The sequence below is a fragment of the Dermacentor andersoni genome, chromosome 1 (genome assembly GCF_023375885.2).
Source record: "Dermacentor andersoni chromosome 1, qqDerAnde1_hic_scaffold, whole genome shotgun sequence".
Lineage (NCBI taxonomy): Eukaryota > Metazoa > Arthropoda > Arachnida > Ixodida > Ixodidae > Dermacentor > Dermacentor andersoni.
Genome location: NC_092814.1, coordinates 380,194,719 through 380,210,587, shown reverse-complemented (window position 1 = coordinate 380,210,587; position 15,869 = coordinate 380,194,719). Strand labels below are relative to the sequence as shown.

Below are 15,869 nucleotides of genomic sequence, written 5' to 3'. Positions count from 1 at the left end.
TGATCGTCATGGTAGGCAGCAAGTTTCAGACCCTGTAGTAGTATTGCCGGTTCACTGGAACAGTTTACAGTCCATAAGCCAGTGCATCCGTGAACAACTAACAGCGTGCAATACGGTATCAGCACATTCCTCTTGATCCAGCTCAGATGAACGGGCTCCACAGTAGCATCAAACGTTCTGTCGGTGGTGGGGAAACAGGCGACTGAAACACACATTGCGGATAACGGAGGCACAACTGTATCCCTGGATACACAAAGCACACTTTCGTGATACGGCGGGCCTTCCATAAGCAGCAGAAAAGCTTGTACCTACACCGATTTCTCCCGCTCTGCAGTCGACAGTGGCAACATACAGTTTCAAAAAATCAAGGCCCAGGATCAAGTCATGCGTAGAATGAGGTAGAACAGCGAACTCTGCATTAAATATTTGACCACCCAAGATAACGTCTACATGGCACACCCCAACAGGATGCAACAACTCCTCACTCACTCGGCAAAACGTATCAGCACGGTCCCAGCGAAACATCACTTTTCATCCAAGGAGGCTTTTAAACGCAAGACTTATCACTGAAACGGTTGCTCCTGTGTCCCCTACGACCAACGATGAAACTTCGTCAATTAGTACAGACATGTTATTCTTGAAGATACAAATGGGTGGAGGGATCTCTGTTGATATCGAAGATTGTCCAGCGACCTCACTTCCAATGGCTGCGCTGACTAGCTTTCCGTAGGCGGCGACAGGTGGTGACGCCTCGGAGACGGCGATCGACTTACGTGAGGAGCGGGTAGTGGTGTCAAGCTGCAATCGGATGCTGGAGAACAGTTTCGCAGCGGCTCCGGGTGCTGGTGAGGCAAGCTTCCTGGATATGTGTGCGAGGGCAAATATATTTCACCAAGTGTAGCACAGTACGGCCTAGACATCATCGATCGGTCGAAGCTTTGTGGCTGGTGGCGATTGCAGTACCTGGCAATGTGACCCAAGTCGCCGCAGCTATAGCACATAGGTAAACGACTATCAATGAACTGCTCCTTGAAGTGCTCAGATGTGGGGGGTCATGCAGCAGAGTGAAGTGGCTGAGCTTGCTGCACAGGAAGAATGGCCAGTCGGCGTGCAAACCTGCCAGGGCGAGAGTGTTCTCCAAGCTGGTGTTCGGGCGTAAATGTGCCCCCACATGGCCATGGAGCTCCTCTGTGGTTGATGTCTGTGACACATACTGACGGTTGCCATGGCGCTCCTCTGGGGTTGGTGTCCATGACACATACCGCCGGTTACCACGAAGCACAAGGTGCTGCAGGCACTGTGTTACGGGGAATAAGCATCCGGTTGTTACATGAAGTTGCAGGCAAGTACCTGTTGGTGCAGCAGTACTTCATGCATGATCTGCCATATAGTAGACGAAAGATAGGCGGATGGGCTCTCGTGAACACTGGCAACGGTAGTCACATTCGCCAGGCATGCAAATTTTGGTGCAATGCAACGTGTCTTCAATGTCTCAAACGTATGGCAGTGACGCACGGCATCTGAGACAGAATCAATGTGTTCTCTGCTTATAAGGATTTTGAAGAAATCTGAGAATTCACTATTTTGCACAGCTTGAGGATCTCTTCTATGTCTCAACAGAGACCTTTGAGACGTAATGTCTCAACAGAGACCTTTGAGGAAATGAATAAATAAATAAATAAATAAATAAATAAATATGTATGTAGTGGATGTTTCTCCATGAGTTTGAGCTCTTTGTGGTAGTATTTGCTCCGCACATTTCTGTTTGGCATAGGAGTCACCAAAACAATTTTCGATTTCCTCAACGAAGTGCTCCTGTGTTGTTAGGGAGTCTTCGTAGGATTCGTACCACATCTCTCTCTCACGCTCTCTCTTAGGAACAGCACGACATATTCAAGCTGACTGACAGAGTCCCAACGTTTGTAGCGGCTCACCCTTGCATAGTGTGTCAGCTACTTGTCGACATCTTCGCCCACTTTTCCCAGGAACGAGCATGGTTCCATGTAAAGCTGCAAAGGTCCAACCGGCGTTGACCTTTGAGCAGGTACAACTAGAGCTAGTGCCTGCCCACCTCTGTCTTGAGCCATAAGGAAGGTCGTTGGCAAGAAACCGGCAAGACAGCGGCTCCAGGGAATTTCTAGGTGTTGCGACTCCGTGGTACGGTTGTGTCATACCCAGGACACTCCACCACTCTGTTACGCCCACAAAAGGCGTTTATTGACAAACCAAGTACAGTTAGACGTGATGGCCTTGGTCAGCTGAGTGCCTATCAAGATTCAGCTAGCCAGCTGCCCGTCGTCTTTTTCCTTCACATGTCTTGGATGCCCCACATATTGTCGAGGCATAAACCCGCTATGCACGTAAGACTGTCACAATATATTACCATGTAAAGTGCAACAAATGTAGAAATGCTTACTTCACACACAAGAAATCGCTGACGCCTCCACAACTCTGCACACTGGATAAAATGCTTGAAATCACAGAAACACATTTCCTCCCTTTAAACTTTTTCTCTTCATTTGCATTGCTGAGAGAATGCACATTCAACTGTTCTTGGCCAAGAAAAAACATGTAAGCTTTGACCAAAAAGGTTTCTCTTACTTTTCTAGCATGATGCATACTAGTGTCAAAAGGGGTTAACAGGAGGCCAAAAGTGCAGCACAAAACTTCCAGAAACCGTGGTTAAAAAGAAAAGAGGGTAACATTGCAAATGTTCCACTATATCTATTTTTTATTTTATTTATACAAGTACCTGCAGCACCACAAGGGCATTATTTCGGGAGGGGGGGGGGGGGCAAATTGAAGTAAAATGAACATGTGACAAAAACTTAACACAGCTAAGCACAGGTGGTAAAAGTAACAAAATACGTAACATCGATGAGTCATCTCGACGGCAAAATGGTCTTCAGTGAACTGCAGTGCAAAATTGCAACACAGAAATGGAAAGGGTACACTATCGCATGAAGCACAATGCGAGACAAATGATATAAAGAAAACGGGATGATATTATACTACGGCAGACTGCGTGACAATCAAGACAGAAACTTTGAACATGTTTTACATTCACCAATGCTCTTGGGAAGCCTATTCCAGTGTGTGGAAGCATGCGGAAAAAATGAATTACGGTAGACATAAGAACTTTCAGCTCGTGATCACATCGTTTAGTGATGAAGTGGGGAGGGAAAATGTACAAGTTCTTATTTATTCCTGTGAGATCAGAGTAGATTCGGAAAAAAAGTTCTAATATTGCAGTTAATCGGTGGTGTGCTAGTGTTTTCCAACCAAGGTCCTCTTTAACTAATGTAATACTGCTACAGAAGTTATAATTACCAGAAACAAATCTTGCAGCACGGTTTTGGACGCGTTCTAGCTTTTCTATAAGTTTAGAGCTTTGAGGGTGCCATACCTGGCAAGCGTATTTGAGTACCGGACGAACATTTGTTAAGTAAAGCAGTTCTTTTACTTTCTGGGGGGCTTTATAAAAATTACGTCTAACAAGGTTTAGCATATGAGATGATTTTAAGGTTAAGTATTCAATATGTCTGTTCCATGTTAAATTTTCTGAAAATAGACCCAGAGGTTTTTGTAGTGTTGGACTTTTTCAAGAAGTAGCCTGGTCAATTTATACACTGATCTCACAGGAAAGTGTTTACGGGTGAATGACACAAGTTGGCATTTAGCACTGTTCAAAGACATGCCCCACTTAATGCACCAAGCATGAATATTGTTTAGATCATTCTGCAAACTACTAACATCACAATCATTTTCTACATTCCTGTATATGGCACAATCATCAGTATATAACCTCACTTTGCATTCTAGATTGTGGACAATGTCATTTATAAAGACTAAAAATAACAAAGGCCCCAAAACAGACCCTTGGGGCACGCCAGAGGTTATGGTGACAGGTGTTGATTTAGTGCTGTTTATTAAAACATGCTGTGTTCGTCCAGACAGGTAATTTCCAATCCAATGTACTATTGCAGTGTGTATACCGAGACAAGATAATTTATGTAAAAGCAATGCAAGAGAAACGGTGTCAAAAGCTTTCCAGAAATAAAAAAATATGCAGTCTACCTAAAATCCAAGGTCAAAAGAGTAAAAGAGATCATGGCAGAACTCTACCAGTTGAGTCGTACATGACAAGCCAGGCCTGAATCCATGTTGAAGATTCGAAAAAAATTATTGCTTTGAAGGTGTTTCATGACAGCACTGTATATAATGTGTTCTATTGTTTTGTAACATACACATGTTAGAGAAATAGGCCTGTAGTTTTGTAGCACACTTTTGGTACCGTTCTTATGAATAGGAACGACATGGGCTACCTTCCACTCTGCAGGTAATGAAATGGTATTTAATGATTTATTGAACAGAGCTACTAAAAAATGCGCAATTTCTTGAGAGCAGGATTTTAATACCTATGAAGGAATGCCATCAGGACCGCCAGCCGATTTGTTGTTCAGATTGGAAATAAGCTTGAGAACACCGTTATATGTGACAGTAACCATAGGCATATTCTCGTAGACTATTTCTTGTATTTCAGGCAGTTCACCAGTGTACGTCTCAGAAAAAACACTTTTAAAATAAGAATTCAGACAGCAAGCTTTCTCATAATCATCAAGCACTGTTTTCTCGCCAACTGATAAACTAGGGACAGTGGTGCCCACTTTACCATTTATTTTAACAAATTTCCAAAATTCTTTAGGATTATCCCTCAACTTTGCGTCAAGCGATGAAATATAAGTTTGTTTATTTACCTTTATTTCTTGCTTAATTTTGTAGTTCACGTGACGCATTTCATGGAAAACAGACTGATTGCGAGTCTTCAAATACGAAGCATACAGGCGGCGTTTTTGTTAATTAGCGAGCGGATTTTCTTATTACCCAAGGTTTATCTTTCTGGCACCTAGTTGTCAAAAGTTTGGAAGGTATGTATTTTTCAATTAAAGCCTTTACTTTATCTCTAAAAAGAATCCAAGCTTCATTATGTCCGCTGACTGGCTGACCTCATAAAATATAGCGAAGAAATTTGAAAGCTCTCGTCATAAAGACATGTAATCCCCTCGATCGTAGAAAAAAACCTTTCTAGGATATTTATGGGCTGGTCTAACTGAAGCGGCACTAGACGTAGCAACAATGCAATCATGATCACTGATACCAGGGATGACAGCTACATTTTGGATCAACGACTCAGAGCTAGCAAAAAACAAATCCAAAGTGCTGGCAGAAAAATGATCTCCTCGCATGCATTCGGAGACGAATTGGGTTAGGTCATTAGTTATAATAAACTCTGAAAAGGTAAGAGATAGGGCAGTCAAGTCTGTGAACACAGGTTTGCCATCTTCCAGGAATTCAATTTTATAATTACCTTAAACTTTTTTTACCAAATTTTCTACTGGCTTTGCCTTAAGACACATTATGACTTCACTTCGACCCCATTTTGAAATATACAACAACCCACCCACGAGTGTCATGACAAAAGACTCCCTAAAGGAACTCACTGCACCTTATTTTTCCGATGCCAGAACTACAGACATCCACCACCTTCAGATGCCACATGGAAAGGTATGCCACCATGTTCTGTCAATCACACATTTGTCTTTTCTTCACGACGCTTCTGTCAACTTTTAACAGTCCAAGGTCTACGGGGCCTATATGACAATTAAGAAAATGTAATGAAGTATTGTAGATGCCCACTTAAACAGGTCCATGGTGCAGTATAGCACATTTCCCACCACCAGAAGCAATGCTCGAAAACCTGTTTCTCTGACTTCATATTCCCTGTATCATTCGTTCAATTCTAAGACAAACGAAACTACAACAACAAAACATTCAATGTCATTCTTTAAACGTTACTGAAAAAGACACTCGTAGTGTAAGCACTGCGTGCTGCCTGGACTCTCAGCCAAACTATGCTCACAGGCAACTTTCTGTGGTTATGCAGCCAAAGCCACAGAGTGAAAGCACATGTATGAAACATCTGCTGGATATAGTTCAGAGCTTGACTGCCATCTCTTAAATGTAATTTCATATGATTCCTTTAAGTATTCGCAGAAAGATTATACACTAGTAGTATTTGTCTTTCTCATTGGCTTAAACTTACAAAGATGCTGAAGTAACAAATACATTCAAAAACGAGTACCTCAAGGGATATCGTGGTACACATCCCTCCTGCTACACCATAAATCTGTTTTCATTCTAGAGTTGTCTATTATGTTCACAACAAAAGAATAGTGCCAAGGGCCTTCACCCTCTCCCATCTAGGCCCAACTAAAAAAAGGTCAAGCATTAATAAATTAATGAAATATTTAAAAAATAGCATTAACGGGAGGGTGGCAGGTCTTGTGAAACTTAACAAGAGGTACAAATTGAAGGTCGTACAGCTCTACGCCCCTACGTCCAGTCATGATGACCAGGAAGCCGAAAGCTTCTATGAAGACGTGGAATTGGCGATGGGTAAAGTCAAAACAAAATACACTGTACTGATGGGCGACTTCAATGCCACGGTAGGCAAGAAGCAGGCTGGAGACAAGTCAGTGGGGGAATATGGCATAGGCTCTAGGAATAGCAGGGGAGAATTATTAGTAGACTTTGCAGAACAGAATAGTATGCGGATAATGAATACCTTCTTCCGCAAGCGGGATAGCCGAAAGTGGACGTGGAGGAGCCCGAATGGCGAGACTAGAAATGAAATAGTCTTTATACTCTGCGCTAACCCTAGCATCATACAAGATGTGGACGTGCTCGGCAAGGTGTGCTGCAGTGACCATAGGATGGTAAGAACTCGAATTAGCCTAGGCTTGAGGAGGGAATGGAAAAAAACTGGTACATAAGAAGCCAATCAATGATTTAGCGGTAAGAGGGAAAATAGAGGAATTACGGATCAAGCTACAGAACAGGTATTCAGCTTTAACTCAGGAAGAGGACCTTAGTGTTGAAGATATGAATGATAATCTCATGGGCATCATTAAGGAGTGTGCAATAGAAGTCGGCGGTAACTCCGTTAGACAGGATGCCAGTAAGCTATCGCAGGAGACAAAAGATCTGATCAAGAAACGCCAATGTATGAAAGCCTCTAACCCTACAGCTAGAATAGAACTGGCAGAACTTTCCAAGCTAATCAACAAGCATAAGACAGCTCACATAAGGAAGTATAATATGGATAGAATTGAACATGCTCACAGGAATGGAGGAAGCCTAAAAGCAGTGAAGAAGAAACTAGGAATAGGCAAGAATCAGATGTATGCGTTAAGAGACAAAGCCGGCAATATCATTACTAATATGTATGAGATAGTTCAAGTGGCTGAGGAGTTCTATAGAGATTTATACAGTACCCGCAGCACCCACGACGATCATGGAAGAGAGAATAGTCTAGAGGAATTTGAAATCCCACAAGTAATGCCGGAAGAAGTAAAGAAAGCCTTGGGAGCTATGCAAAGGGGGAAGGCAGCTGGGGACGATCAGGTAACAGCAGATTTGTTGAAGGATGGTGGGCAGATTGTTTCAGAAAAACTGGCCACCCTGTATACGCAATGCCTCATGACTTCGAGCGTACCGGAATCTTGGAAGAATGCTAACATAATCCTAATCCATAAGAAAGGGGACGCCAAGGACTTGAAAAATTATAGACCGATCAGCTTACTGTCCGTTGCCTAAAAAGTATTTACTAAGGTAATCGCAAATAGAATCACGAACACCTTAGACTTCTGTCAACCAAAGGACCAGGCAGGATTCTGTAAAGGCTATTCAACAATAGACCATATTCACACTATCAATCAGGTGATAGCGAAATGTGCGGAATCAAACCCACCCTTATATATAGCTTTCATTGATTACGAGAAAGCGTTTGATTCAGTCGAAACCTCAGCAGTCATGGAGGCATTAAGAAATCAGGGTGTAGACGAGCCGTATGTAAAAAATACTGAAAGATATCTATACGGCTCCACAGCCACCATAGTCCTCCATAAAGAAAGCAACAAAATCCCAATAAAGAAAGGCGTCAGGGGTGGGAGATACGATCTCTCCAATGCTATTCACAGCGCATTTACAGGAGGTATTTAGAGACCTGGACTGGGAAGAATTGGGGATAACAGTTAATGGAGAATACCTTAGTAACTTGTGATTCGCTGATGATATTGCCTTGCTTAGTAACTCAGGGGACCAATTGCAATGCATTGCCGACTGACCTGGAGAGGCAAAGCAGAAGGGTGGGTCTAAAAATTAATCTGCAGAAAATTAAAGTAATGTTTAACAGTTTTGGAAGAGAACAGCAGTTTACGCTAGGTAGCGAGGCACTGGAAGTGGTAAGGGAATACGTCTACTTAGGACAGGTAGTGACCGCAGATCCGGATCATGAGACTGAAATAATCAGAAGAATAAGAATGGGCTGGGGTGCATTTGGCAGGCATTCTCAGATCATGAACAGCAAGTTGCCACTATCCCTCAAGGGAAAAGTGTATAACAGCTGTGTCTTACCAGTACTCACGTACGGGGCAGAAACCTGGAGGCTTACGAAAAGGGTTCTACTCAAATTGAGGACGACGCAACGAGCTATGGAAAGAAGAATGATAGGTGTAACGTTAAGGGATAAGAAAAGAGCAGATTGGGTGAGAGAACAAACGCGGGTAAATGACATCTCAGTTGAAATCAAGAAAAAGAAATGGGCATGGGCCGGACATGTAATGAGGAGGGAAGATAACCGATGGTCATTAAGGGTTACGGACTGGATTCCAAGGGAAGGGAAGCGTAGCTGGGGGCGGCAGAAAGTTAGGTGGGAGGATGAGATTAAGAAGTTTGCAGGGACAACATGGCCACAATTAGTACATGACCGGGGTAGTTGGAGAAGTATGAGAGAGGCCTTTGCCCGGCAGTGGGCGTAGCCAGGCTGATGATGATGATGAAAAAAAGTCTGGGAGATAAAACATTTTGTTTAAGACTGCATCATTATTTCTAGTGTCCCTAATCCTAGTAAGACTCATCACGATGGAAATATCACACATAGAAAAGCAGGCACACTCAAATATGCAATTTTTATTTCACAAGCAAAGTGATATAAAGAAACGTATACTTCAATATTTGTGACTTGTAATCAACTGTTTTATTTTCATTGTTAGAATGAGAAACAGGCAAAATGACCAGAAAAGTTCTTGCTCTACTTTTCCACCATAGTGGTGCTATAAATGGGGAAACCAAAACTTAAAGAGACATTGAAGGATTCTGAACTACTTATAGAGTTCAGAAGCTCTACCCCAATAGCTTTGTCTACATAGCCACAGAAAGTTGTCTGTGTGTAGAGGAAAAAAAGTTGGGTGGGCTTGGAAGGTGTACCTTCCAAGCCCAATCAACAGGAAGCTTATGTTTTGCTCTGTTTTGCTCATGGCACTGGTATCTTGGAAACCATTCGAGGCATATCTGTCTCTACTGGTGTAAACCTCGAACCATATGTGTAGTGTAATGACATTCCTAGTTTGACCAAGCACCCTTTCATTCTTTTCAATTAACATTTGTTTCTACATGTGTGGCAATCTAGACAATGCAAGAATTAATGGAAGTTTTGCAATGCCATAGATAAGTATCAAAGTTCGAAGAATGTCAGTGCGCTCGGCATACACTTGGTGGTGCCATTCAAACTTGAAAATGTTTAAAATATTTTTCAGGTGCTCCACAGGGCCAAGAAATTTAATATAGAAAAAATGTCAAAGGAAAAAAGTTTATGGAGATGGAATATCAGTTTTCCTTGTTTTCGTACAAAAACATGAGCACATCTACAAAGATCAGTTAGAATCAGCCTAGATACAAAAAAAGCTTATCTCAATCCCCCCCCACCCCCTTCTTGTTGAAGGGCCCCTCATCAGGTACCATTGCTAACTTTACTTGTACACTGGAAGTTCTAAAACAGACTCTAGAGATTGTTTTACCAAAATAATTTTTAGACTGGTTCGTTATTGGAGGAGATAGGAGAAATTGAATGCCCGGTTGCCATACAATCAGGAGGCAAGCGTGACTGCCAATAGTCACTCTCTCCCTCTACCCACCACATTGGCTTAGTGGCTACAGTGTTGCAAAGCTAAGCACAAGGTCACGGGACCAAATCCCGGCCATGGCAGTTGCATTTTGAAGGGGGGCAAAATGCAAAAACGTCTGTGTGTCAAGCAATGGGGGCATGTTGAAGATACCTTGGCGGTCAAAATTATTCTGGAGTCCCCCACTATAACATGCCTCGTAATTAAATCATGGTTTTGGCACATAACAGCCTAGAATTCGTTAATTCATTCACTCACTCTCTCCCTCTGCCTTGAGTAGCATGCGCAAGTGATGTTCCTTCCCTGCCTTCTTAACGGAGCCAAGGGACTGCATCAGATTCCCATGATGAGCTCAATGCAATTTCTTTCTTTTTTTTTCTCTTCCTTTTCGGCTGAGTGGTGTATTTCTGGTGGCGGCATTGCACATTCAAGCACTGGCCAAGTTACCAAAGTAACAAACATGTCATAGTGAGTGACTTTGCTAGAACTGCGATTTATGTCATGCCTTTTGTGTGTGTTACTCAGACTTCCTGGCTAGGAGTGGCACTTCATTAATAGGGAAGATGCGCAATACTTGGTTTGAAATTTCAGCTGTTTCTGCAGCACACAGCCCTGTAATAGTTTGCAGACAAAATCATAAGCACTGTGCTTGCCTGTTTAGAATGGCCAAACCTGGTGAGGGGCAGTGCAGTACTATCAAATTCAGTGAAGAGACACATTATCTCCAGTATCATCATCATCATCATCATCAGCCTATTTATGTCCACTGCAGGACGAAGGCCTCTCCCTGCAATCTCCAATTACCCCTGCCCTGCGCCAACCGATTCCAACTAGCAACTGCAAATTTCCTAATTTCATCACTCCACTTAGTCTTTGCCTTCCTCGACTGCACTTCCCTTCTCTTGGTATTCATTCTGTCACCCTAATGGTCCAACGGTTATCTAACCTGTGCATTACATGACCTGCCCAGCTCCATTTCTTTCTGTTAACGTCTATTAGAATATTGTCTATACCTGTTTGCTCTCTGATCCAAACCGCTCTCTTTCTGTCTCTTAAAGTTATGCCTAGCATTCTTTGTTCCATCGCTCTTTGCGAGGTCCTTAACTTGTTCTCAAGCTTCTCTGTCAGCCTCCAAGTCTCTGCGCCATATGTAAGCACTGGTAAAATGCACTGATTGTATACTTTCCTTTTCAATGAAAACATTAGGCTCCCAGTCAGGAGCTCACGATGTCTGCCGTATGCGTTCCTACCCATTTTTATTCTTCTATGAATTGCCTCCTCATGATCAGGGTTCCCTGTGAGTAATTGACCTAGGTAAACGTAGTCCTTCACAGACTCTAGAGGCTGACTGGCGATCTTGAACTCTTGTTCCCTTGCCCAGCTATTGATCTTTCTCTTCTGCATATTAATCTTCAACCCCACTCTTATACTCTCTCTAATAAGGTCCTCAATCATTTGTTGTAACTCGTCTCCAGTGTTGCTGAGCAGGACAATGTCATCTGCAAATCGAAGGTTCCTGAGATAGTCGCCGCTGATCCTTACTCCTAAGCCTTCCCAGTTTAATAGCTTGAATACTTCTTCCAAGCACGCAGTGAATAGCGTTAGATAGATTGTGTCTCCCTGTCTGACCCCTTTCTTTATAGGTATCTTCCTACTTTTCTTGTGGAGAATTGAGGTAGCTGTGGAACCTCTGTAGATATTTTCCAAGATATTTATGCAAGTGTTCTGTACTCGTTGATTACGTAATTCCTCTATGACTGCTGGTATCTCTACTGAATCAAATGCTTTTTCGTAATCTATGAAAGCCATATAGAGAGGCTGATTTTACTCTGCAGATTTCTCGATAACCTGATTAATGACATGGATGTGGTCCATTGTAGAGTATCCCTTCCTGAAGCCAGCTTGTTCCCTTGGTTGACTAAATTCCAGTGTTGACCTTATCCTACTGGAGTTATTTTGGTAAATATTTTATATAATACTGGGAGTAAGCTAATGGGCCTATAATTTTTCAATTATTTAATGTCTCACTTTTTTGTGGATTAGTATAATGTTTGCATTCTTTCAGTTTTCTGGGACCTTTGCAGTTGATAGACACTTCGTATAAAGAACCGCCAGTTTTCCAAGCATTATGTCTCCTCCATCTTTAATTAAATCGACTGTTATTCCATCTTCTCCTGCCGCTCTTCCTCGTTTCATGTCTTGCAAGGCCCTTCTGACCTCATCGCTAGATATAGAAGGAGTTCCTGTATCCTGTTCATTACTGTTTCTAATTGAGATGTCCTGACTCCTCTGGATACTGTACAGGTCAGTATAGAATTCTTTTGCTGCTTTTACTATATCTTTGAAATTGCTGATGATGTTATGCTGCTTATCTTTCAGTGCATACATCTTGGTTTGTCTTATGCCAAGTTTCCTTCTCAGTGATTTCAGGCTGTGCCCATTTTTTTCGGCTTCTTCAGTTTTTCTCACATTATAGTTTTGAATATCAATTATTTTCGCCTTGTCGATCAGTTTTGACAGTTTAGCGAATTCTATCTTATCTCTTTGGTTGGACAATTTCATTCTTTGTCGTTTCTTTAAGGTCCTTTGTTACTTGGGAGAGCTTGCCTACCGGTTGCCTTGGTGCCTTGCCTCCAACTTCCATTGCTGCCTCTGAACCCAGCGTACTTACGGTTTCATTCATTACCTCTATGTCATCTTCATCTCTCTGTTCTAAGGCTGCATATTTGTTTGCAAGTAGCAGCCTGAATTTGTCTGCTTTTACCCTTACTGCCTCTAGGTTGACCTGCTCCTTCTTGACCAATTTTACTCTTTCTTTCTAAATTGAAGTGAATCCTAGCCCTCACTAACCTATGATAATTGCAACCCCTTTACCCTACCTAACACTTCTACATCCTGTACTTAGCTGGGATAAGCAGAAAGTATGAAATCAATTTCATTTCTTCTTTCACCATTAGGGCTTTTCCAGGTACACTTTCTGTTGCTATGCTTCCTGAAAAAGGTGTTCAATATTCGAAGCCTATTCCTTTCTGCGTATTCTACCAGCATCTCCTCTCTAGTGTTCCTAGAATCAACGCCGTAGTTGCCAATTGCTTGTTCACCAGCCTGCTTTTTTCACACTTTTGCATTGAAGTCGCCCATTACTATATACAGTATGCTGAGTTTGCACTTTTCTCATCGTTAATTCAACATCTTCATAAAACTGATCCACTTCATCATCATCGTGACTGGATGTTGGAGCGTAGGCTTGTACTACCTTTAATCTATACCTCTTATTAAGTTTGATTACGACTACAGCTACCCTGTCATTAATGCTGTAGAATTCCTCAATGTTGCCCGCTATGTCCTTATGGATTAAGAATCCTACCCTATATTGCTTCTTATCTGGGAGACCTCTATCGCAGAGGACATGTCCATTATTCAGCAATGTATAAGCCTCACCAATTCTAATCTCACTAAGGCCGATGATATCCCAAACAATGTCTGATAGTTCCTTAAAGAGTCTTGCTAAGCTAGCCTCACTCAACAGAGTTCGGCAATTAAAGGTTGACAGAGTCAGTTTCCATTGGTGGCTTGTCCGGACCCAGACATTTTTAGCACCCTCTGCTGCGTTACAGGTCTGACCGCCGCCTTGGTCATTTGCTCAGCAGCTGCTGGGGACTGAGGGCCACGGGTTAATTGTAGGGATCATTCGGGAGGTAGTGGCTGAATACTGAACCAGGGAGGCCAATTCCTGTTCTGGTGAGGGAGTGTCCTTGTTGAAGCTTGGTGGGCCTTCCTAATTTGGTTGTACCTGGATTAGTATAGCCCCACTTGCTCTCGGCATCTTTTGCCGGTGTCAGGCACTCCAAGCCTGTAGATGTTGTGCTAATTAATAATAATAATAATAATACTAATAATAAGATTGATAATTAATGAGTCAACCTTACGTATTTGCCACCTCACGTTTGAATTGCAGCATATAGCTGATTTACATAAGGATCAGTTGCACATATGAGCTACCTTAACAATAAGAGAGCTCCAATGTCCAATTGCGACATTCCTGTCACATTCCTGTGACAGGAATGTCACAGCGACTGGACAGGCTTTCTTGCAGAGATCTCATAGTAATCTTGCAGCAACCTCACTGGTGCCTTGCAAGCTTTCATACCGAAATCTCGCAGACACGAGCCTTATTTTGTACAATGAGCACAGCAAGTGCTTTAATGCACTCTAAGCTACATGGGCACTGTCAAAGCTGCATAAAACAAAAGCTTTTTGAAAAACTGCAAAATGAGAGGACAGGAGGCCCTGTGGTGCAGCTCATGACAGTGGAGCTTGGACAGCGGGCCCATCGCCATACTTAAAGCTCACAAGAGACGCAACAGAAAGATCCATATACCTCAAGAGTTCTCAGGCAAAACTGACTGGGTAGCTGGATAAACAGATGCTGTATTTTGCAAGAGTTCTTTTTACCCAATTCAATTACTTTCTTATCACCCATCCCACCGGGAAGCTGACTCCTGTGATAGAAGGGATTCAATCAAGCCAATGACAAAGGGCAAAAAGAATGTAGAATTAATACAAAATACAATTCCGGGCCAGCAACCATTGGCAATATGCTGCCATCAAGTAATGTGCAGGGGCCCTTGGACAAACGAAGTTAATGAACATTTTGTCCATCTCTAGCAGCTACAGCACAGTTGTTCACACTTTTCATACATTGCTTCAGTTTTTGCATTCAGATGTACGACCATGAAGTAAAAAACAGGGGGCTGCACCTTCAATGTGTATAAAGTATGTCTCTTCTCACTCTTCACAATGTTTTGCACTTCACGCTTGAAAAATGCAGCACAAGCTATATATATACAAGCCTCACACATCAAATGAAATATATATGCCATTTACTTTACGAAACAAGTTATCCAAATAGTCACAGAAATTGCTCAATGCATGTGTCTGAGATGTCACGTACAGACAATATGTGACAAGCACTTATGACCTTAAGTATATATGCACCATAGCATACACACAGCAACGGTCTCCGGCATATTACCAACAGAACCACTTTGTACAAACCAACACGCTGCTAGGAAAAAAATGTTCGAGCCGCAAATTCTCACAACACAACTTTACACAGAAAGCTTAACCGTCGGAAAATCATCTGTGCGCCCGTTATTTAAGCGACATGACATGAGGCACAACAATGACATACGTCTCCAGATGCACTGGTTCTTCATTTACACACGTTACGCTATAGATGACAAAGTTAACGTGCAGGCAACCTATGCAGCCCAACTTGCGCGAAAGGTCAGCGCATACAACTGCACGAAACCAAGCAGTTCCGATTGGTTTCATGCATTTGATCTAACGTACGCCGAGGTTCGCGGTGCACCGGCATAAAAATGTGTTTGTAAACAAACCCTCATGCTCACCTGCGACTGCATCGGATTCGGCACCAAATGCGCCGTAGGCGAGAACTTGACGGGCCGGTATCCCGGCGTGACGCTGCCATTCGCGACGTCAGCCGCGTACGACGCGCTCCCGCCCTCGGCGCTGACCTTGAGAGTACCGTTCGCTTGCTCCATCTTCACTTCGCTGACACTGGTGTCATTCGACCACGGGCTCCATACTGCACAGACAGCGGGGAAAGAGACGGGGCGACATCAGCAGTCGTTACGGAAAGCTCACTTCGCATTTTTTTTTCTTTAGTGACGTTTCATCGGCCGTGAAATTTCCGCATTCAGACAGAAATAGATGCAGCGCGTCGTACATGCGAACAGCGACCGACAAGATGCGTGCTTATACGCTGCAGCGAGACGACGCCCGTGTCGCAAATGTTTCGTAAAGCAAGCACCGCGATCAAAC

The 15,869-nt window shown here is 42.8% G+C and overlaps 1 protein-coding gene across 4 annotated transcripts in view; it reads right to left on the bottom strand.

Moving 5' to 3' along the window:
- The window catches only part of LOC126518716 (uncharacterized), a 306,763-nt gene that overhangs the window by 179,195 nt on the left and 111,699 nt on the right, over positions 1 to 15,869 (bottom strand). For all 4 annotated transcript variants that reach the window (XM_050168478.3, XM_050168490.3, XM_050168487.3 and 1 more), the window contains one exon: positions 15,437 to 15,633. In XM_050168478.3, the coding sequence (XP_050024435.1) occupies positions 15,437 to 15,633 (197 nt within the window). The remainder of the gene's footprint in view (positions 1 to 15,436; positions 15,634 to 15,869) is intronic.